General features: G+C 40.7%; 1 protein-coding gene and 1 long non-coding RNA gene across 13 annotated transcripts in view; one reads left to right on the top strand and one right to left on the bottom strand.

The window, feature by feature from the left end:
• Positions 1-23,453, top strand: part of Ica1 (islet cell autoantigen 1) — a 148,297-nt gene that overhangs the window by 11,487 nt on the left and 113,357 nt on the right. For all 12 annotated transcript variants that reach the window (XM_006236095.5, XM_039108416.2, XM_063286740.1 and 9 more), the window contains 4 exons: positions 7,213-7,305; positions 10,700-10,862; positions 16,010-16,082; positions 23,269-23,392. In XM_006236095.5, the coding sequence (XP_006236157.1) occupies positions 7,289-7,305; positions 10,700-10,862; positions 16,010-16,082; positions 23,269-23,392 (377 nt within the window). In that variant the 5' untranslated portion in view covers positions 7,213-7,288. The remainder of the gene's footprint in view (positions 1-7,212; positions 7,306-10,699; positions 10,863-16,009; positions 16,083-23,268; positions 23,393-23,453) is intronic.
• LOC102550643 (uncharacterized) lies at positions 5,390-12,411 on the bottom strand. Its single transcript, XR_005503453.2, has 3 exons — positions 12,218-12,411; positions 5,862-6,014; positions 5,390-5,609 (listed from the first exon to the last, which is right to left on the bottom strand). It is a non-coding gene; the product is annotated as an uncharacterized LOC102550643 (long non-coding RNA).

Raw genomic sequence — 23,453 nt, 5'->3', positions numbered from 1 at the left:
CTCTAAAGGTTAATAGAAACTCAGCCATTCCTAGCTGCTTTGAATAAGGTCAGAAGTCTGTTTTCCTCATGGAAGATTTTCTGACTCACAAAATTAAGGCATGATCCTGCCTCACTCACATTTACTTGTGAATTTATGAAATGTCAAAACAACATTTCAGGGGATATAAGCCCAGAAATAGAAGCTACTGAAATGGTCAAGTAGCTGTAACCTTACGGAAATCTGAAGGATAGCCCTGTGCTTTCGGAGAGAGGAAAACACCCACTAAATCCGGTCAAAACGATCTTCGTTTGTTTAGCTTGTGAAAAGATGGAAGGTTAAGTCAGTTTCCCATCCATCCTCCACGGCATGCTCCCCTTCCCAACATGTGAGGACACCATCTGATGAGCCAAGATATTAAAAACAGAAATTATTAATTATGCTTGAAGACATTGTTCCAGTTTTTCACTGTTCTCAGTTAAACTAGTATAATATTTATACTTAAAACACACTTTTGGTTACAAGAAATTTAAAAACTCACTATTGACACCCAGGAGAATGACAGATAAACGTCTAGGATAAAGGAATTGAAAACATTCTCTACCAAACGTATTTCAGACTCAGTTCAGTTTTACTCTGAGGCCTAGACCACCTGATGCTTTTCTAATGCTTCCAAGCCCAGGGAGCAGCGTTGCTGGTTAATTTTCTCTGGCTCTTGTGTCCCCACTTCAAGAAAAAAAAGGACTTCATTCCTAAGGTCTGTAATTATGACTAACATTCATTCTGAAGTTACACACTAGAGAAGTAGACTCTGAATTAAGTAGACTTAGTTCAGATCATTGAAAGCAACTAGTGGTTCTCAGTAACTGAAGAAAAGTTAGGTACAGTTGAGTTTCATAAAGTGATGGCTGAACATGTAGGTCTGGGCTTATGAAAGAAATGAATTTTAAAAACTGTACAGCTGCTTATGGTTGGTTACACACACCACTATATAATTCTATTGAAGAGAATTTTATTTATTTCTTTCCCTTCATACACATGCATACCCTTTGCCAGACCATAACCACTAATTCTCCATGTCTTGGCTCAGAAGCTATGTAGATCTGTTCCTTCTCTTTAATGTCGCTTTAGCACTGAATACTTGCTCTTGTCTTGCCAGGCATTTTCTGTGGCAGGCCACACTGACTGTCCTCTGACTACAGGCTTCCCTTGCAGCTATATGCACATGTGATATATACTGATGTGCCATTTTTACAGAGGTCTCATTGCAAATAATGGTCCTATATTTCATCAGATGCAGGAAATCATTGCCGTGAGGCTTTCTGTTTATGTTCCTTGAAGAAAGAAAAGTGGTTGGCAAATACTTGGAAGGACAGTGATGAGCGTAGCACACATCTAGTTTCAGGACTGTTGAGATGTGAACAGATTTGTGTCACAGATTTGATGCTATGTGGTCTAGAGGTGCTGGTGTTAGAGAGGAGAGGTCTTACCAAGGGGATACTTCTAGCATGCTACCTTGTTCCTACATGGTGTGTAGGTATGGGAAGAAAGGTGGTGCACTTCCCAAAGAGACCTAAATGGTGACGTGCATGATAGAACTGAAGAGCTCTAAGATAGCAACATTTTTATCTGGAATGGGTGCATTTTGAATAAATTAGAAAATTAAAATTTTGAATCTGCAATTCAAGGCATGGTACCATAAGCTTGGTACACAGCCAAGGGATCCATCTCTGTATCTGCCACCTTCATCTAGCAGAAAAACTTCCCATTGACTGCAAGTGGACAGTCTACTGCTGAAACTGGAAGGTGAATTATAAGCATGAAGGCTTCTGCGGGAAACATGACACACCTAGAAAATATCCCTCGTGAAGAAGCTACTTGCCTTCGAATATCATTGTGGTTTGACAACACCAGTGTGTAGAATAGGGGTCAGTCTGTCTTTTTCCTTGAGTGTGGGTTCAAGAACTTTAGATTATTCATATTTTTGTAATTTATATATAATCAGAGGGGCCACCAGCTAACATCACTGCCGTGGAGACTCATAGGAAAATGTTGTAGGCCAGAACAAATGTTCATCACAGCTGAAGGCAGCCTGCTTAGAGTGAAGATATCCTTTTTCATATCATTTCATATCATGTTGTCAAGAGGGATCCAGTATCGTGGTCCAGGGCAGCAAGAGTAGACCGACTCCTTCAGTGTGTAGCATTCTGTGAACTTCAGACTATTGTAGGGAGAAAACCAAGACTTTTGTTTATGCCTATCCCAGAAAGTGGTTTAAAAGATGGGGGAGGGGTAGTTAATGTCTTTTATTCATTCATATTCGAGGAATCAAATTGAGAGTTCTCTTCAGAAAGCATATATAAAGAAGGAAAATGGGTATAATTGCACAGAACCCTAATACAATATATAAAGTGTTCCTCTTCCCTGTTCCCAGGGCTTTCCCACAGTGCATGGTGTTCTCTCAGCCTTATGGGGTAGCTAGAAGAAACTAGGCTTCTAATGCCTAACCTCAGGCAGTGAAGCAAACATATTGCAACCCCATAAAGGTGCAGCTCAGAAAATCCAAGGGGCTTACGTTGATTGTCTTAGAATCATCCACGTAGCAGGTGCTAACCTCTGAGCAGAAGGACATTCCTCACTTTTGCCTCTGTCTTAGAGCAAGAACCCACTGCCCACGAAATCATTACCCACTTTCCAGGATTGCTTTACTGACGTTAAAAAAATGTATATGTCATTATTAACTCTTAGAGCCCAATGTCTTTAAATAAGATCTATCTTCTTCCTCCTCCTCTTCCTCCTCATCGTCCTCGGTGAACTGCTTTGCCTTCCTTGAGAAAAAAAAAACACAGATATCCTCTTGGGCAAGGTGTGTGGACTGGGATACTGGTGCCTTGTCTTCATGTCTGTGATCAACTCCATACTATTGACAACTTTGTTCTCTTTTGTGGTGAAATATGTTTGCAAGAGAATTCACAGATGCACAGCTTTTTGGTCCTCTCATATGAGTCTGTTCAAATTCATATATCTTCTAGTTCTCTGAAGTATGTTTTTATACCCATCTTAACTAATTGTATACCCTCTGATACTGTAATCCCTAACCCCAAGAGGCTGTTGAATATTTAATGTGGCCAGCCTCAATTGAAATTTAATGTGTGGGTAAAATATAGAGCATATCTTGGACTTAGTGCAAAAATATGAATGTGAAATATATCCTGGGAATTTTTATATTGATTACCTTTTCGAATAGTGTTTTTAGAGATGATAGGTTAAGTATATAATTTAATTTTCACTATAACCTGTTTTCTTACTATGGCTATCAGATCATTTTAAGCTACATTGTATCTAATAGTGATTTTGTTTTAAATTGGGCAGAGCAAATTTAGATGGCAAATCATTTCATGTCAGAGGTAATGCCTGTTTCATAGTAATGTTTGTTTAACTAAAATATTGAGCAGAAATGAAAAAGTGAAACTTCATGATGATTTGGTCTATTATTATCAGTGTGGGTGTATGAGAAGGGGAGAGGCATGGGTGTGGAGGTCAGTTGACAACTTTGTAAAGTTGATTCTGCGTGTCAGTTCTAGGGATCAACCTTGGGTTGTTAGGCTGGCAAGGCAAGCATTTCTTCCTCCTGAGACACGTCATCAGCCCCACAATGATTTTTAACTCGTGTCAATGGCACGGTCAGTTTAGAAAATGATATGGCAAGATGGGCTAGGTTAGGTCTCGAAATCCTCAGATATGTATTAGTTGTCTGTGGTGTGTGGCACTGAACATGAGTAGAAAGAGATGCAGACTCTGTAGCTGCTTTAGCACGAGCTATTTAGAAATACCTGCATGGTTTACCTATTTGGTTATCCATGATTTTGTTGCTCCATGCTGTGTTGGCTCAGGAAAGACCCATTTCCTGAATGGTGTTCGTTGCCTTTAGTCATGTTTCATAGACTTTAGTATGTTTAGAATTCACTTTAATATGTAAGCTTTGTTGTAAGTATGTCCTTCTCAGAAATTCTAGTTCAGCAGGGGAGGAGCCTTAGTGTCTAGAGCTCACCCCAGGACAGCTCCGTGCAGTGGCTTCCCAACAACACTGGGGAATACTGCTCTAGGATGCGCAATGCGGAAACGTCCAGAGTCTGTATAGGAGAGGCAGTTTGCTTAGTGATACTTGTTACTGCATAAAGAACTAAAGTGGATAGATAGTTTACTGATTGAAATTAATCAAAAATGTTATAGCAAAGCAGTCAACAGAAGCAGAGTCAAAGACCGTCTATAGAATGGGGGAAAAACATTTACAAACCATGTAGCTGTAATGTTCAAAGAACTCGATAACAGAAATGTCTTTTTTTTTAATGGAGAAAGGTTTGAACAGAACTTTCTATGACGAAAATAAATGAATTGTCAGTAAGACTCCAGAGAGATGCTCACCGTCACTGATAATCAGGGGAATGAAAGCTAAAACCGTAGGAGCCGTCAGCTAATAGTGTACTTAATAGTGTGGCCCCTGGAGAAAAATGGCGCAGAAGGGCAAGGCTGTGGAGAGAGAGCTTGGGGCCAGATGTGCTGTTGGAGTAGTTTTCAGTGCAGACACTGGATCTGTAGAAACTCCTGTAGACGACTCAAAAGAAAAGAAAAGAAAAATTACCATATGAGTTAGCTATCCCACTTCTGATTATCAACCATACTTATACAATAGAAGAGTCTTGAGGAGTATATGATAGATGTGTTTATTGCTTCATTATTCACAGTAGCTAAGTGTGGGAGTAACCTGTCAGCGGCGCATGAGTTTATGCAATGGACTACTACTCAATTTGGAAGGGGAGGGAAGACTGGACTCTATCATGCTACAGGGCATTGTGCAACGTGAAAAGAGCCAATCACAGAACACAGATACTGCATGTTTACACTTATGATGAGGTATTTAAAAAGTTATCAAATTCATAATCAGAAAGTTGAATGGCAATGGCCAGGGGCTGCTGATGAGTTACCAGTTCACTGGGGATGAGGTTTCAGTCACGCAAGATAAAAGACATTCTGGAGATCTGTTGCGTAGCAGTGTCCTGCGGTATACTGTCCTGTACATGTCAAAAAATGAAAAAGAGGTATCCTAGCCCACAAAGATGTGAGTTTGATCCCAGGACCCACATAAAAAGTCAGGAATGGTGGCACGTGTTTGTAATCCTAGCTCTGGGGAGAGACTAGGGGTTCTCTTGTGATCCCCAGGTCTCAGTGAGAAATCCTGTCTCCTAAAACAAGGTGATCAGCTCATGACACATGATGTTCACACATACATGCATACACATCAATGCACATCCCAAAAATGAGTTAAAAATGCTTTACTCTAATAACACACAAAAAAGTACTAATTCCCTTAACAGTTCATGGTAAAGCAAACTCAATGAAGGCATAATAATTTCATTTTTTTGAGCATTTTATGGTAATTATTGTTGGGGGTATTAAGTGATTGTACCCTTGGAGTGTGTGTGTGTGTGTGTGTGTGTGTGTGTGTGTGTGTGTGTGTGTAGGTGAGAGAACTTGAAAGTGTACCCATTGTGTGAATATGCAGAAGGACCACAAAGTACACTTACCTCAAGTGTTTTTCCTGAGGCAACTTGTCTCGATACCTGGATGCCCTCCATGAGGAAGAGAAACAAAGCGAGGTATCAATGGGTTACTGTCATTTCAGATACTAGGAAGAGTCCATTCTTCCTTCTTTTTCCAATACCTGATGCTAAGAACTTAAATACTCAATGTCATTGTCTCAGGACATTTTTAAAGGAAAAAAAAAACTCAAAATAAACAAAAACACTCCTATGAGCCTAATTAGAGTGATCGGTTGATCTGAAGGGCATCCAGAAGTGTTAGCACACATGGGAAATGCATACCTGGCAGCCAGAGGTCTTACGTTGGGCCAGAGGCCCTTTCTTTCTCAGGAACTCCCAGGGAAGTTGAACCACTGTTGGTCAGCTGGTGAGCTTTGCCTCTGGGACTAGACTTCTTCCATGAAGTGAGGCAAAGACGTAGGCGACTCCCATATTCTAAAGAAATGAAAGTACATTGCTAGCCTGGTGTATATATCACACACAACCTCTACCTCTATCCCATCGGGTCTTTGGGGAGGTAGCTTTTAATTTTTTGACCGTTTTTGTTTCTGCAACACTAATTTACCTTTTAAGGATCTCGAGTATGAAATGATTCCTTTGTAATGAAGAGGCATAAGATGATAATACCCACCGTGTGTCTTAAGCAACAGGGATGTTCCATATACAACGGAAAGCACTCTGCATCCCTCTCAAACCATATCCTGCACCCTCCCTACAAAACAGCATATGCACTCCATTAGAATGTATAATTTTTTATGTTTCATGTATCAGTTAAAATAAATTTAACTTAACATTAAAAAGAAGAGGGCAATAAGACTTGACCACTAAGAAAGTTCAGCAGGTTATGGTTCTTGCTACCCACCTAACAACCTGAGTTAGATCTGCAGAACCCAGATGGTACAAGTAGAAAAGTTATCCTCAATGTCCTCTGTTTTTAATATGTGAATACCAGGGCATTCATACAGACACACAGATACACACATGTGTATGCATGTGTGTATACATATATATGTGTATACATGTATATTATATGTATATTATATGTAATATATATATATATGTCTTTGTCTTTTTAAGAATTGTGATTTTTTTAACATGCACTGTTGGTTCAAGTCCATATTCCGAATTCTGGCCTCATGACAGCTGGACTCATTTATTTGCTGGTATTTGTTTCTTTTCAAACAACTGTATGTTTTATTAAAAAAAAAAAGGATGAGTACTAAAAACTTTGAAACATATCTCCAAAAAAATCATACAATATTGGCATATATCAATGGTATATGGTATTATTTTATTATTTTAAGCTTTGTATAGAGGACAACACAATTGATACAGTCTTATGAAACCTGTTTTTGTTTTGTTTATTTTTATTTTTATTTTTTTTCTTTTTTTTTTCTTTTCTTCGGAGCTGGGGACCAAACCCAGGGCCTTGCGCTTGCTAGGCAAGCGCTCTACCACTGAGCTAAATCCCCAACCAGCTGAACCATTTTTGACACCAGTATTTGACCGTATTGCAGAATAGTATTCGTTGCCTATCATGCAGCTAGGTCTGGGATACACCGAAAATATTGTCTCAAATTAATGGACAGCTGTAATGTAGTTTAACTATTCAATGTGTTTCTTTTTATTTCAGGTTTAATAGAACATATCCTATCATGCTTTTTCTCTGCCCCTTCTCAAATCATCAGCAGTAGAAAAGAGAAGAAAACATGTCAGGACACAAATGGTAAGGAATTTGTTGCCCTTTTTTTTCACATTGAACAATGCTAAAGGCAAACGGCATGGTTTGTGCTCGATAAATGAGAGTGAAATGGAACAATCATGCAACGTTAGCAGTAAATAACCAGCTATCTATTTTCCAGTTACAAGAATATTATAAATATTCATGTCATTTGTATTTGCTAAGAAACTCCCTTGGGTGTAAACCTTCTTTTAGGAATCTAGGGATAATGTTTTTACTACCACTTTATGTAACCTAGTAGCTTGATACATTCTTGCTACTATCTTGTTTCTTTTCCACTGTTGGAGATTATTATGAAGGGTGCTTAAAGAATGGTTATACAATCATGCACTATTCAGTTTCATTAAATTGTAGACATTGCTGCATCAGTTGTGAGCATTGAGAAGTCAGTCACCTTTGGACATGGTATTCATGTTAGCTCCGTCGTGTGTGTGCCTATAACACATCGAAGAAGCATGCAGGCCTCTTAGAAGTCCTTTAATTGGTGTGTCTTAGCATGGTAAACCTGTGACCAAACAACTGGAAAGCTGTCAAGTTTCACTCTCTTTAATTTGTGTCATGAAAAAAATAGTTTAATTTTCATATGCTAAAACAGCTATATAAAAATATATATTTTTTTAATTCTTCCCTTCTTACCAAGAAAAAATATCAGGGTCAAAGTCCTCTATCCTATTACACTTTGAACTTCAAAAGAATTTTTTATGTCTTATAACTATAGTAAGTTTTTAAGACATAATTGATAAATGGCTGTAGTGTTTTATATCCTTGAGCATTCTCATTTGGCCATTCATCCAGCAGTTGCCAGACAGTTTTATTACAGTCTGCCGCATAATGTCCATGCGCTGGGTTCTGTCTCCTCACTCTCACAGTGACTGCCATGCCCTGGGATGCTCAGTAGTTAGCCATTTGGAGCCTGGAATGTTCCAAGATGTAGGTGAGCCCTTTCAGTACTCAGCTTTGTGCCTTGCTGAAGATTGTAAGACCTCGTTTTTCATCCTGTGTGACTTTGAGCAAGATCCTTAACATTTTGAAACCTGAGGTTCCCATTTGTTAGATGATGGTATTTACTAGATTTCTACAGCACCCTCATCTTTTCTACTCCAGGTGGAACTTTTTTTCTGTTGATATATAATCGTTGACCAAAAACCAAAACAAAACAAAAAAAGAAAGAAAAAGATCTAATAAAGTCCATCCAAAATCTCATTTTTTAGAATCTCATTTCCCTTAAAATTGTCCCCTATTTGAGCTAGAACCTTCCAGTCTTTTAATTGTGTACAGTATGTGTACATTATGTAGAAATGTCACCCTTTTCATACATGGTATAAATATTTCGTCTTATTTTCTCTAATAAGAAACCAAAATAAATCTCTTCCCTAATGAAGAAAGATAAGAAGTAAACCTTAGCACGCTCATATAATCCTACCTCTCTTACCAAAGATAAGTTTCGTTAAGGACATCATCAGACATGTTTTTCTGATGTTTTAAGACCAAACATGTGACTTGACATTGAAAGTAAACATAATAAACTCACAAATAATGAGTATAAATCAAGTTTGAGGTATGAGCATTTTGCTACAGTATTTTAAAGCAGCTACTCTTTGGAACATCAGCTCGGCACGTCTAATGTGGTGATGGGCTGGAGTGGGAGGAGGAAGGATTTTTCAGGGGCCCTGTGTGGGCCTTTGTCGCTGGAACTGAACCGGAAAGGATGAGGACAGCAAGAAGGAGGGATACAGCAGCAACAGCAAACCTTCTCAGTATCTGGGACACTCTGATCTCTTTAATGGAATCCAATGTCATCCTCAATTATGTTTCTAATTCTTCGCATATTTTTATTTGCTTTTCATTGCAGTCTTCCTAAGGGACGACTTCCTATCTGTATTTTCAACATTTATGCCAAAGAATTTAGTTTTTTGACACCCAGAGATCTGTTGACAGATTGTAAAATCTAATTTTTTGACTATCATTCTAAGAATGATTAGTAGTAAATCTATACTTTTTAAGAAAGTTTGAAGTGCACAGTCGGTATTGTTTAACTACAGGTCCAGGGGTAGCAGATCTCCAGAACTTACTCATTCCGCATCACTGAAGCCTTCTGACTTGATTAGCCATTCTCCACGTTTCCCTTCCCCCGACCCAGCCACCATTCTTCTCCCTGACTGCAAGCCTGACAGTTTCAGATGCCTCTGCAGCAGATTTTAGACATGCTATTTTTCAGTCCCTTATCTGCTCGTCTGCTGTCACCCACTGCGGCATAATGGAGGTGTGAAGAGATGTGCTGCTGTCTGTCCTTATCTCTGACTCACTGGGCTGCCTAAGCTAGTTAACTGGCTTCCTAGGCGTCACTTTTTCCACCCCCAGAAGGAGGATGTCCAAACTAAGACACGTTCTTTTGGTGTTCTTGATTTTCTTACACATTCTTTTTTAAATTTATTTTTGTAGAATATTTTTTTAATTGCAGAATTATTTTTCTCCAATAATTTATTTTTTATTCATTTTACATCTGGATCACAGCCCCCTCCCTCCTCTCCTTTCAATTCCACTCCTATAAATCCCTCCCCCTGTTGCCCCTACCCTAGAGAAGGAAAAAACCCCTCTTGGGGACTTTTGGACTTTTAGTCCCAGGCACATTCTCTCCCACTGAGGCCCAAGCAGGCAATCTAGGTGGGAGGAAGGGGATCTAATGGCAGGGAACAGAGACCAAGACAGCCCCCGCCCCATTGGTTAGAGGTTCCACATGAAGACCAAGCTGAACATTTGCTACAAATGTGTAGGGGCCTAGGTCCAGCCCCTGCATACCCTAGCTGGTGGCCCAGTCTCGGTGAACCCCCATGGGCTCAGGTCAATTGACTCTCTAGGTCTTCTTGTGGTGTCCTTGATCCCCCTGGCTTGCTCAGTTCTCTCTCCACTCTTCCATAAGATACCCAAGCTAAGCCTGATGTTTGACTGTGGGTCTCTGAATCTAACTCCATATGCTGATGAATGAAGCCTCTCAGGAGACAGCTATGTTAGGCTCCTGTCACAAGCTTAGCAGAGTATCATTAATAGTGTCTGGGGTTGGCTCTCTCACATGGAATGGAACTCAAGTTGGGACAGTCACTGGTTGGCTGTTACCTCAGTTTCTACTCCAAATTTAACATTCAATAAAATTCTTTAAAAGATTCAGAATTCTCTCACTCTAACTTTTAAAATTGTGAAGTTAGAATTCATTGACTTTTCAAGGCATAATAACCCCCTAAGAGAGCATCTGTATGTTTATCAATAATGTAAATTTACATTAGAACATTATATCTAGCTAAAATACTTTGTAGTGTAATATCTCAATCCCTGAAAGTCCTTTGAAAGCTATGAATAAGGTTCTCTCTATGGTTCTTGGCAGTTATTCCTGGGAGTTGCAGGATCGGTTTGCTCAAGATAAGTCAGTTGTCAATAAGATGCAACAGAAATATTGGGAAACGAAGCAGGCCTTTATCAAAGCCACAGGGAAGAAGGAAGATGAACATGTCGTTGCTTCTGATGCAGACCTGGATGCCAAGCTAGAGGTAAGTTCTTCAGAGCTCTTAGGCCCAGCAAAGGCACCTTGCAAGAGGCAAGACCTTCATAAGGAACACCTTGGGTCAGGCCAGTTCAATACTAGCCTATTTTTTAATCTACAAATTCTCCACAGCATGCTTCTCTTAATGCGTTTGTGTTTTCAAGCATTAAATTGGAATGCATGCAGTATGGTAAATTCAAGTGTTTGTTGAAATCCTAAGCACAATCTACTCATTACATCTCAGAAACCATGGTTGACCACTAAGGCCAGGCAAATGTTTAGTTAACAACAAACAAAGTGACCTGTAAACTAGATTCTATAAATACTAGTACTAAGCCATGGAAAATTCTAGACTGAATTAACTAAGCAGATATTTAGTTAACCTATATAGCAAATGTATTGATATCAGGTTGATTACTGGATTAGTGTAATGAATAGAAGGCCTGCTACATCGTTGACTTGCTGAACATTTTTGCTTTTAGTTTTGATTACATGTTGAAAGTAAACATCAGTTCTGGGAGAGACGGAGTACTGAGAAGAATAGTATATTCCATAGATAACAGTTTATAAGATCCCTAAGTTTACTAGGATAGTCTAAGGCTATAGGATAGTCTATAGGATCCCTAAGTTTACTGGGATAGTCTAAGTCTATAGGATCTCTACGTTTACTAGGCAGCTAAAGTTAATGAGCTGAACATTAATGAGGCTGCAGTTAAAAGCTCAAGATTTCCAAGCCTTTTCAAGAATCTTGAAACGTTAGCAAAGGGCAAAGGGCACAGACAGGGTAGCTGTCAGTTATACAGGATGTGGAAAAGGGATGGCTCGTTCTATGAATCTGAGGGCAGAGGCAGATCCAGGCAGAACTCTCTAAGGTTTAGATTGGTATGAGAGATGGGCTGGCCTTGAGATCATAGATGTCCTGCCCCTGCACAGTGGGATCTGAGCTACTGTTGCCTCTGTAACAAGAATTCTTTCTTGTTCCAGCTACTATGGCGGTTAAATTAAATATGATTCAAGTGATGGATAGTATTGCTTGAGTGCTTGTCATGTCTTGGCAGCCTACTTCTGAAAGCTCCTGACATACACGGCCTTGTCTTCCCTTCCCTTCCCTTCCCTTCCCTTCCCTTCCCTTCCCTTCCCTTCCCTTCCCTTCCCTTCCCTTCCCTTCCCTTCCCTTCCCTTCCCTTCCCTTCCCTTCCCTTCCCTTCCCTTCCCTTCCCTTCCCTTCCCTTCCCTTCCCTTCCCTTCCCTTTTATGGTCTTTTCTCATAATGCCTGGATACTTTGTCCTATATCTTTCCTTGACTGACTTGATCTCATAGTTCTCAAAGCCTAAAAGTGAAGTTCCTGGTTGTCTACTCACAGACCAGCTAGCTGCTCACTGACAGGTGGCTTGGCTTCCTTTTGTTTAGAGTGCTCATTTCTGCAGCAGAAATCCCTCTGGTGGGTAAAACACTGAGGCAGGCTAAGTCTTCTGATGAGCAGTCAGTCCATGGAAAAAAACCTCAGGTGTGAGTTTGTTTGCTTGCCTCCTCACCACTAAGAGGTCAAATTCCATGTTAGCTCTTAATCACCACCGTGTCCCCAGCCTGTCCCAGGCACAGTTTCAAGCTGAATGACTATGTAAATAGTCACTATATATTAGTACAAACAGCCTCAGTTCTCAGCTTTCACCTCTACCACTGGAAATTGTGAGCTAGAACCAATGGGATGCTGCTTCAGAAGAGGTTCGCCATGGACCAGGGTAGAAAGAGAAAACGTCTTTTCTGAAATTTGTATTGTAAATACAGTTTAAGCCATTCTAAGCTGAAAATGCTTTTTATATCTCAGAGTTGTTTTTTTTAAACAATCTAATAAATATAAACATTTATCCAAAAAGTAATTTAAGCTTGGCATAGTGGTAGTCTTGTAATCCTAGGAGGTTGAAGCAGGAGGATTGCCTGTTTGGACTTCACAGCAAGAACCTGTCTCAAAGATATAGTAATTATATTTAATCTAATTCACTACTATCTTAAACATATTTATATGGAGGTCCTTGCAGCAGCGTTTTTATTGATGTAAGTATGCTTTCATCTTGGTACCCGCTGTCATAGACTATGCATCTGTTGTATCTGGATTTACTGTTTTGTCCACGCAAGGAATTTCTGTTGCAAAAATGTTAATATAGGCACAGATGTTCACAGAGAGAATGGGTCTACCAGTAGAACATTAGAATTATATGCAAACTATTACGGAGTGTTTTTACACTGTATGACCTGCAGAAGGCTAATTTACTCTGTTGACCCAGAAAGGAAGTCCCCTTACCAGGCTTTATTAATGCTTGGATTAGGGGCTGGGGAACGGTTTGGTGCACAAGTACATAGACTTGAGTTTGGATCTCTAGCACCAGCACTCGTATTCATGTAAATCAAGACATGGCAATGAAAAAGAGAGAGAGAGAGACAGAGAGAGAGAGAGAGAGAGAGAGACAGAGAGAGAGAGAGACAGAGAGAGAGAGAGACAGAGAGACAGAGACAGAGACAGAGACAGAGACAGACAGAGACAGAGACTATGAATGTGTGTATGTGCATGTGCATGTACAATAGTTAAATCCCGGGGGCTTTCTGGCCAGCTAGTCAGTGAGAAGAGACATTGTCTCATATAAGGGTGTAAGCCATTGTGATGGTTCAGTGAGTAGAAGCGCTTATTGTTCAAGCCTCACAAATGAAGTGTGATCCCCAGGGAGAAGTGTGATGCACAAGGGGAGAACTGACTCCTGAAAGTTGTCTTCTGACCTCCACCTGCATAGTATGGTATAAGACACACACACACACATACACACACACACACACACACACACACACACACACACAAGAGTATTGACAAATTAAGTAAAATTTAAAAGTAGGGTAGCTTACCATAAAGATACAAAACATTGACCTCTAACCTCCCTATATACATATGCAAGTACAAAATACACATAGTTACTCTACTGCAAGACATTGAGAAATTAATATATATAAATATTATGTTCAAGTTTAGTCTTTTCATAGCTGCCAGGGCATCGTGGGCTGTTTTGAAGATGGCAGGGTTTGCTTTGAGTATGGTTCACAAGTGAGTACAAGTGCCCAAACTCAGGATGAAACATTCCAAAGCTGCTCACTTTATCACACCTAACCAACACCTTGAGTTTTAAGAGGTCAGCAGTAACAATGGAATGCAACATCACTGCTGTGTTCAAGTTAGAATTAGAACCTCTCTGTTCTTACCCAGATGGTGTGTGGCCCAGAACCCTGCTATTCGATGTTGGCAAAGTGACAAACTCTAGTGTTTTCTGATTTTTTACATTTTTTCTAATGGAAAAGGACTTTTTCCCCCCTAAACAGGTTGAGCATGTAATTTAATAATTACATAAGTTTGTTTCTTCATTAATTTTGTCATATGTGTTATGAAAAGTTCATCTGTTTCTGCTCAAATATTAAAGCACTTTATGAAACCAAGGCATATTTTTATGTTAGCATGGGCAGTAAACCATAGGAAGAGGAGAAGCCTTGGCTTGCCTCATTGAGCAGCTCCACAGAGGCAAGATGTCTGTCATCTTGTGTAATTGATACCTGCCTTGGTCTCTGAGTTCATGGACAGAGGTTTGAGAAAGTATCAAGTCTATCAAATTAGTCGGCTTTCTGTTACTGCAGCAGCTACTGTAGAATTACCGGAGAAACCGGTTTATTTTTGGTTCAGGGTCACTCAGCCCAAATGCTTTCAGTGGTATGATGAGGTAGCTTATTGTGACAGAAGTGTCTGGCAGAATAAAATAGCCTAGAAACAGAGGGAAGGCTGGGTTCCAAATACCTCTTCAAGGCCATGTTCTCTGTGAGCTCACTTCCTTCTACCAGGCTCTGACCCTTAAAGGTCCTGCCACTTCCTACAGGCAGACAACCAGCCTATACCATGGGACTTTGGGGAGACATTTCCTCACCAAACCAAAGCATCTCTTCTATTTTCAAGAATAATCGTTTCTGAGGGAAAGAACAGGCTTACACTATCAGTCAGGCTTCCCTAAAGGAACAGAGCTGACAAAATGAGTGCATATTTATAAAGGGGTGATTTATTAGAGTGGTTTGCAATTATTTATCTAGCTGTGGTCTGATTAGTTCAACAATGGCTGTCTCTCAAAGGAAAGATCAACAGTCCAGTAGTTGTTTAGCCTATGGGGCTGGCTGTCTCAGTCTACATTAGAATCATGAAGAAATAGGTTTGACACCAGCAAAACAGTGTAGATGAAGTTGCTTGTGAATGTGAGGGCAAACAGGAGGAAGTAAAAACTTTTCTTCTTCCATGTCCTTTTATGCCACCAGAAAGTATGTCCCAGGTTTAGGGTGCTCAACTCAGATGAGCTAGTCAAGACTATTCCTCACAGGTGTGCCCAGCAGCATGGAGTTTAGTTGATCCCAGATGCAGTCCAGTTGAAAACCAAGATTAACCATCACAACTACCATGAGCTCAAGTTTAGTTAGATTCTTTCCAATACAGTTCTCCTGCCTTCTCCCCGGTTTCTTCATCATGGCCATAGTCTAGCATGAGGTTGTCTCACTGTGTACTTTATGATATTGTTGGGAAATAGGTGGTGATGTTTGTTCTTAGCCTGACACCGTTTTAACAGATGTCTTCTAAATAGACATTTGGCTAGTTGATTTTTGTTTGCTTACATATTTGATAAAAGACAGTGGGTTCATAAAGTAAGATAATGACATCATTTAAATACAACACTTAGCCTTCAGAGCCGCCATTTTTTTTTAACAAAAGACAGTAAGTGATAAAGATAACACATTAGGTTAGAATGAATATTGGATCTCTGGTGTACCAAGCCCTCTAGTTGGGCCCCTCCCTGAAGTTTTGTTTTTCATTTGTTACTTCAAGAGTCTGAGGGAAATAACTACTCTGTAGAACTCAGCATAGGTCATAGAGATGATCAGCTTCAGTGACTACAGGTGGAAGGGCATTGACCACTCACTGTATATTTTACTCAGTGTGATACCACATACACTGAGACATGCCTGTCTTTTAGCAGGAAAATGGAGTATTGTGCCTTTTTTCTTACTTGAACTTTTATAGTCACTAGTATATCTTTGTTGCACTGTTGTCTCTCACAGCATTGTATTGTGTTTCCTTGCAGCTGTTTCATTCGATTCAGAGAACCTGTTTGGACTTGTCTAAAGCAATTGTGCTCTATCAAAAGAGAATATGTTGTAAGTATGGTTTAAGTATGCTATTGAGCTGTAGCGTATCATTTAATAAGTTCAGGAACTACACAGGGGGTGTGCCTTTGTTATTTCAGTTGGGAAGAAGGTCTCTACTAGGTTTACCATTGATTAACTTCAGCTCTTTTCAAAGCAAGTATCAGACTAGGAGGATTTTTTCTTTTTTTTACTGAATCATCCATGAATGCAAACATGCTTTTCATTTGCCCAATTATAAACATTCTTTGAACTTTATATCTTGGGATTTTTGATTAGGGTTTATTTTTACTTGATTCCCTTGGTTATTTTATGCCCACTTTTTTGTTGTTGTTGTTTGTTTGTTTTATGACAAGTAGGGATGGAAAGTACAATTAGCTAATTCACTGAATATATTTTGTCACCAGAACTTCCTCATGAGCATTTCTTATGTTATCTATAATATTCGGGTTAAAATTCTGTCCCAACCATGGGGCCAGAGGGATGACTCAGCAGTAAAGAGCATGTGTTGTTCTTCCAGAGGCTCTGACCTGAGTTTGGTTTTCAGCACTCACATTGGGCAGCCCACAGACACTTGTAACTCCAGCTACAGCAGATACAGTGCCCTTTTTGGGCACTTTGATCTGTGGGAACCGTGCAGTGGTCTTCTGATTATAGCAGCATGGGCTGGCTGTTGGTTTGTGGATAGGCCATGCCATCACAGTTGGGAAGGTGAGGAAGAGTTCTTTGCTGCTTAGACTGATCAAGACCCCTACTTTGATGGAGGACTAAAATAGAATTGTCAGTGTGTGGGTGTTGCTATGAGACTGCTATAAAAAGAAATGTAGTAAATTTCTATGGGTTAATTTTAAAGGTAATATTTTAAATGAAAGAAAACAGGTAAAACTGCATATAACATTCTGTCTTTCATGCAGAAAAAAGGGATTAATAAAATATAAATATGAAAAAAGAAGGACACTCAGAAATATACAAATAGTATATACATTGTGCGGAAGGAAGTCAAGAAAGATCAAGCACAAATGAAAAGAATTAAATGCCAGTTGAACAGTGGTGGAGAGGTCATGAGAAAGAGAGAGGAGGAGAAGAGGGGGTGCTGGAGGTTGGGTTGTAGCTTTACCTCAAAAGGTGCATAGTAAATCTGACTTAAAACCATAATGTATTTTCCACACTCACAAAACACCTAAACCAGGACACAGGGGTGGGGCGGATGGGGTGGATGGAGTCACTGATGCGCTGAATTGCATTGCAAATAGCATCATGGAAATGGTCAAATGAGAGAGAAGGAAACTAACTCAGTAATGCAGAGGACAATGTTTTTAAGACTAAACACAAAGAAGTACGCACACATACACACACACACAGAGAGAGAGAGAGAGAGAGAGAGAGAGAGAGAGAGAGAGAGAGAACTGGAGCAGATAATAAGTTTATTGATCCTAAGTACATGGGTGAACATTCTCAAGCTACCAAGCAACTAAATGTGGTGTAGTTGAGAGTGTGCTTTAAAATCGACTGCAGATCAGGGAAGAAGGCACAAACACAGGGGTTGTATTGAAACATGGTCAAAAAAATGACCCATGATGAACAGTGCCTTGGGGACCTGTGAGAGGCTCCAGGAAAAAAGGCAGAGGGCCTTTTACCTCAGGTGCGTTTTGTTCCTTGGATTGTGCTTGGATATGGTTTTGTATCCCCTGTGACAAATATTTACATTCAATTTATAAGGCATCTTTATTCTTGTTGGATAACACAGCTATAGAACCCATCCAATCAGTGTACCGTAAACCTGGGCATGGCCCTCTGCCTTGCTTTTAGGCTTTCCCAGATAGAATCTATAGCATGTGCCAGCTAATTGTTTCAGTTGGTCTGTCCTGAGAAAGTTCTGGGGAAGGGGTGTTCTGTTAACATTTACTGTGTGCTGGCTGGAGTTTATTTACACATGTTTTCTGATTATGTTTCTCTGATTATGTTTTTCTGATCTGAAACAACCTTCTTTGCATCATCGCTTTCTTTGTTACATTCATGTATAAAAGTACAGTGAAACTGAAGCAAGATTGTCTACAGCATTGGACTATCGTCCACCCCAGGTCCTCAGATCCCAGGTCTGGTAGACAAGATCTGCACAGGTTGCCCGAAAGTCGACAGGGTCTGATGAAGTCATTGCTGTTAACCTGTGCAGATAAACACACACAGAAAGGAACTCAAATGAGCATGTGTGCCCTGGTTGGAGCATTGCAGCTTTCCTGTCCTGAAATATCTGGAAGCATCAAGAGCCCATAGCACAGATGGTTCCTACTGCTCGGTTCTTGTTTTCTAAAAACTCTTTTCCATACCTTTGCAGAAGTGACTGATTTCAGGCCTAGTACGGGGAAACCAAAGATGTGCCCTGGAATGCCTTGCAGGGCCACAACCTAAGGAGGTTCTTGAGAAAGGATGGGGACTTAAAGGACACAGAAGCAAGCCAGGACGATATGTTCAACAAAGTAATGATAGTAATAAATGATAAGAAAAATAACTTCTGATTGTGTCCATTTGGAGATAGATGCACAGGTAGATGGATGGATGAGTAACTGCCATGGTGTAGGCTGAAAGATAAAATAAATCCTTTCCTTCCTGGTTTGGTTTGTGTTGCTGTGATAAATAGTATGACCAAAAGCAATTTGGAGAAGAAAGGTTTGTTTCGTCTTAAAACCAACAGTCAGTCATGAAGTCAGTCAGGGCATGGACCTGGAGACAGGAGCTGAAGCAGAGATCATGGGGAGATGCTGGTTACTGCATTGTTCTTTTCTCCTGCCTCTGCTCCACCAGCTTTCTTGTAGAACCCAGTACCACCTGCCCAAGGGTGGAACCACTCCCATATTAATGTGGGCATTAATCATTAATCATAGAAATGCTTCCCAGGCTAATTTGATGGAGGTAACTTGACAACTGAGGTTCCCTCTTATAACTCCAGGCTATAGTGTGTGTGTGTGTGTGTGTGTGTGTGTGTGTGTGTGTGTGTGTGTGTGTGTGTGGTGGGGGGAGTCTATCTGGTAGGCCCACGACAAGAAATTACACCATGCAACAGATCTGGTATAAGGGGGGTTACTTGGGGGAAGTGGGAGGCAGTGTGAGGACCTAGAGAAGGGGTAGAGGCAGACACGTTGACAGGCAGGCAGATTGGAGCAGAACCATGAGGGCAGAGATCAGGATGGAGCACAGAGGACAGAAACAGGGAGAGAGAGAGAGAGAGAGAGAGAGAGAGAGAGAGAGAGAGAAAGAGAGAGAAACTGGCAGAGGACACATGGGAACAGAGAGAGCTGGCGTGGGTGGCAGTCCTTTTAAATGCTGCCTACCTGGTGGTGGGAGGTGATGACCTAAGCCACTGCTAGGACCCTTGGAGGAGCCTAGTGGAATCCCCTATAAGCTAACAGCTATTCTTAGAAAGCATCAAAGTCTTAAAATGCCAGAGCCTAAGGAACTGTCAGAGCTAGAAGAAAAGAAAAGAGGGTATCTCCTTGCTATGTGTGGCCCAGGGCTAAATTCTGGAACCGAAAAACAAAACAGTAGCAACAACAACAACAACAACAAAAACAATAATGGAAAATCTAGTAAAAATTCAAGTAAGGACTGTACTTTAGTTAATAGGATTGTATCTATGTCAATTTTCTAGTTTTGAACCTTGAGCCATCGTAATATTAAAAAGAGAGAGAGAGAGAGAGAAGAAACCAGGGAAGGGTATATCACAGTTCTGAATACTGTACATGACCCTTAAGTCTACCGTAATTTTAAAAGAGATTAACGAATTGTAAATTGGATCATACTGCCACTCACTTTGGAACACTACATACAAGTTTATCACAGTTTGTGCACTAGGAACAGGCTTAGCCCCAAGTGTATCCCTTGGGCCCATTCCCTTTGCCTCCCGGGCTGTAGGAGGTCTTTTGCACTGTTTCTACTGCTTGGTATGTCTGTGCCCTACTAATCCTAAGAATGACTCCCTCTGCCACTCAGAACTCAGCCTTCCCTGATCCCACTCTAGAGCAGTCTGTCTTGCTCAATCTCTCTGGCATTTCTCCTATTGTGTCTCGTGTTTGTGATTATGTATGCTTTGTTTTTACCACCTGCCACTTGAATGTGAACTCTGGAGGGATGGGGACAAGCTATGTCTCCTTCATTATTACTAGATTAGCTGTAAATCTGGACAGAGTTGGTTAAGACTGTTGAGGAAATTGGTTTCCTGGCTCTTCAGTTGATTTTTAATCTTTAAAGGACACATCCGAAAATATAATCAGCAAGCAAATAAATGTGAGTGGGCTTTTATGTGAAATCTTAAGACCTAGTTAATTGGACCTTTTGAAGAAGTGGAGGCTTTGAATGATAACTGATATACGTGTTGCATGAGAATGACCATCGTCAGCCTTGACTCTGATGGAGCTCAAGGTCTCTGCAAAGCACTGCCAATTAATCAGAGGCAGCGTAGAAAACCAGGCCTGTTTCTCACCAAGTTTAATCCTCTGGTGTGTGAAATGACCAGAAAACATCCCAGAATGCTTCAATCTATTTAGATTATTAAGGAAAGACACATGTCAACAAGTGTACATTCAGCTATTCTGGATTGGTTTCTTTTGGCCTAAAGTTAAATGCGTTTGTTTGTATGTGACTGGAATCTTTAAGGGTTTTTTTTAATTTGTTTTTTGTTGTCTTTTTTTAAGTGACAGTAGCCAACTGCTTTTAGAAGCAAAAAGTGAGAAATTGCTCTCCATAGAAAGCAAAAGGTTCTTGGTAGAATCTAATATTAGCCAATGAAGAGAAATGCATATGGCATTGAAAAGGAAATCATATACACATTTTTAAGCTACATAAAAAAAAAACTATGGCATGGGTACAAAACAAGCATTTAAAATGAAATACAGTGACAAAAAGGCAAAAATTATAGCTAGCGCAGTCTCACATTCAGTCAGTGCCACAAATATACAGCTCTCTGCTAGTTTGGACAGAAAGAAAAGACTAAAGAAGGCAGAGTCTCACAGCACAGACGACACAGGCCCATGCTCGCACACTCACAGCCACCTCACCATGCCAAGTACTAATGCATGAGCCCAAAGGGTGCTGCTCTCCAGAAAAGAGTGGGACTGACCACGCCTCAGCCAAAGGAAGCCTTTAACTGGGCTTGGATCTGTGATGGTTCTGTGAATTTTATTTATTTGTTTATTTTTGTTGGTTTGTTGTTGTTGGTGGTGGTGGTTTGTTTAGTTTTGGTTTTGGCTTTTTATGAAACCAGATCTCTCCTCTGTATCCTTGACTGACCTGTCTCTCAGGCCCCCAGACTCTATCTCCTGAGCTCTGGGCTTGTAAGTGTGCCTGCCTCACCACAGCAGGCTTTAGGAACTTGGATCTTGAGAGGGAAGCATGAAGAGAGCCATTATTTATCTCATTTTTAAGAGAAATAGGTTCCAAAAACCCTTCCTCCTGCTACAGGACTGTAGTCACATGTAGGCAAGCAATAGTGAGTTCTTTGGACTTGTGGTTCCCATCCAACCTTGTGTAGTTGTTAGGGAGATTAATACTAATAATGGGGTACAATGTGAAGAGTGGGGAGACTGATGGGTTGGTGAAATAGCTCAGTCCTCAGATCATGGTGGAAAACAGTTTTGAATATACTACATATACACTGTGCGAAGAACTGGCTACAGGAGACAAGGGTTGTGATCAGGGACTACGTCACTTCCCCCAAGTAAACCCCCTTATACCAGATCTGTTGCATGGTGTGAAGTAGAGAAGAGTTCTAGTGACATTTCAGATGTGTTTTATAGAGACAGATGACATATGTGTGCACATCTATGTTGTTGGCATGCAGGAGGCAGAGGCTGAAAGATGTGGAAGGATTGGGAAGTTGAGGCCCTCTTGAGCTGCATAGCAACATTCTGTTTCAAAAATACCAAGGTTAGGACTAAAAAGATGGCTCAGTGGATAAAAACAATTGATCCCAGGACTCAGAAAGCTGGGTATGGTCCATGTGTACCCATTACCTTAGAGCTGGGGTGGAGTGCAAAGGCTAGGTGGCTTGGGAGGATTTCTGGTGCTTGCTAACCTCTGGCCTAGCTCCATATTTAGTAAGAGACTTGTCTCAAGGGAATAAGGCACAAAGTCATAAAGCCGGACACCCAACATCCTCCTCTGGCCTCAGTGCAAGCACTAGTGGGCATATACCATACACGTTACCAGTGACGTAGCTCCATGGTAGAGTTCTCATATTGCAAACACACAGTCCTGTGTTTGTGGCTCTGGGGAAGGTGGCTCTTTGGGTCCTTTTTGGTAGTTTCGTGGATGCTTGAATCAGTTTCTAGAACAGAGTGAGTGTTGCTATTATAAAAAATGGTGCTGGTCATTTTTGTGACTGCTTTCTTACCTCCTGGGAATATACTTAGTACTCCTAATGGTACAAAAGCAGTATCAGAAAAATCATACAGACTTTATATATATATATATATATATATATTTCCCCCCCTACAGAACCAGTCTGGTGGTAGAAAATATATATATAAAAGGTGGCGTGTGCCAAATCACTGTCGTACTAAATTGCCCCATCTGTCCTTGGCTCTAAAAGTAAAATCAAGTTTAAGTATAACCCATCCAGATTTGGTTCCAGTTCTGTACTTTTAAAATTTACCAAATGGTCTACCTGAGGGCCCAACACACTTTGTGTCCCCACTTCCAACTCCAACTTGCTTCCCAGTGGTTGAGGGGTTTGAGCTGATTTACAAAGGACAGAATGTAGCTCAGGCAGCAGAGATCAAAAGTCAGCAGGTTAGAGTAATAGGAAGCAGCTAGCACCGCTTTCTAGGCAGCCACAAAAGGTCCCCACCGTCTGCCTTGAAAAACCCAACTCCTTCATTTCAGCTGGAAGCAGCACATTGTGGGCTTGCTTTTCAGTACAGAGGTCATTCTCTGGTTCTGATTACAGGGCACCAAACTCACTGACAGATGTATTCGAGTGAATTTGATCTCTCCTATTGTAAATGGAAGACCAGCATGGACATTAAATGGCTGGGTGGGGGAGGTGGAGGGACTTACCTTGCCGCCTGCCACTTGGATTTAATTTCCTCTCACCTTTGCCCCAGAAGAGAGAGAGAGAGGGCCTTGTGAGTTGTCTCCCTCACTTTCTTTGTCATAAAAATGCGCGCCCCGCTCACTGCCCCTTTCCCTGTTTTTCTTTTGTCAGTCTTGTCTCAAGAAGAAAATGAACTGGGAAAATTTCTCCGATCCCAAGGCTTCCAGGACAAAACCCGAGCAGGAAAAATGATGCAAGCCACAGGAAAGGCCCTCTGCTTTTCCTCCCAGCAAAGGTGTGTGTGGCCTTCTCGGAGACTCTGTTTTGGGGGAACTCACAGAGAATCTGGGACCCAC

The sequence above is a fragment of the Rattus norvegicus genome, chromosome 4, assembly GCF_036323735.1.
Source record: "Rattus norvegicus strain BN/NHsdMcwi chromosome 4, GRCr8, whole genome shotgun sequence".
In the NCBI taxonomy this organism is placed as follows: Eukaryota; Metazoa; Chordata; class Mammalia; order Rodentia; family Muridae; genus Rattus; species Rattus norvegicus.
Note: the sequence above shows the minus strand (reverse complement) of the source record. Positions and strands in the feature narration are given on the sequence as shown.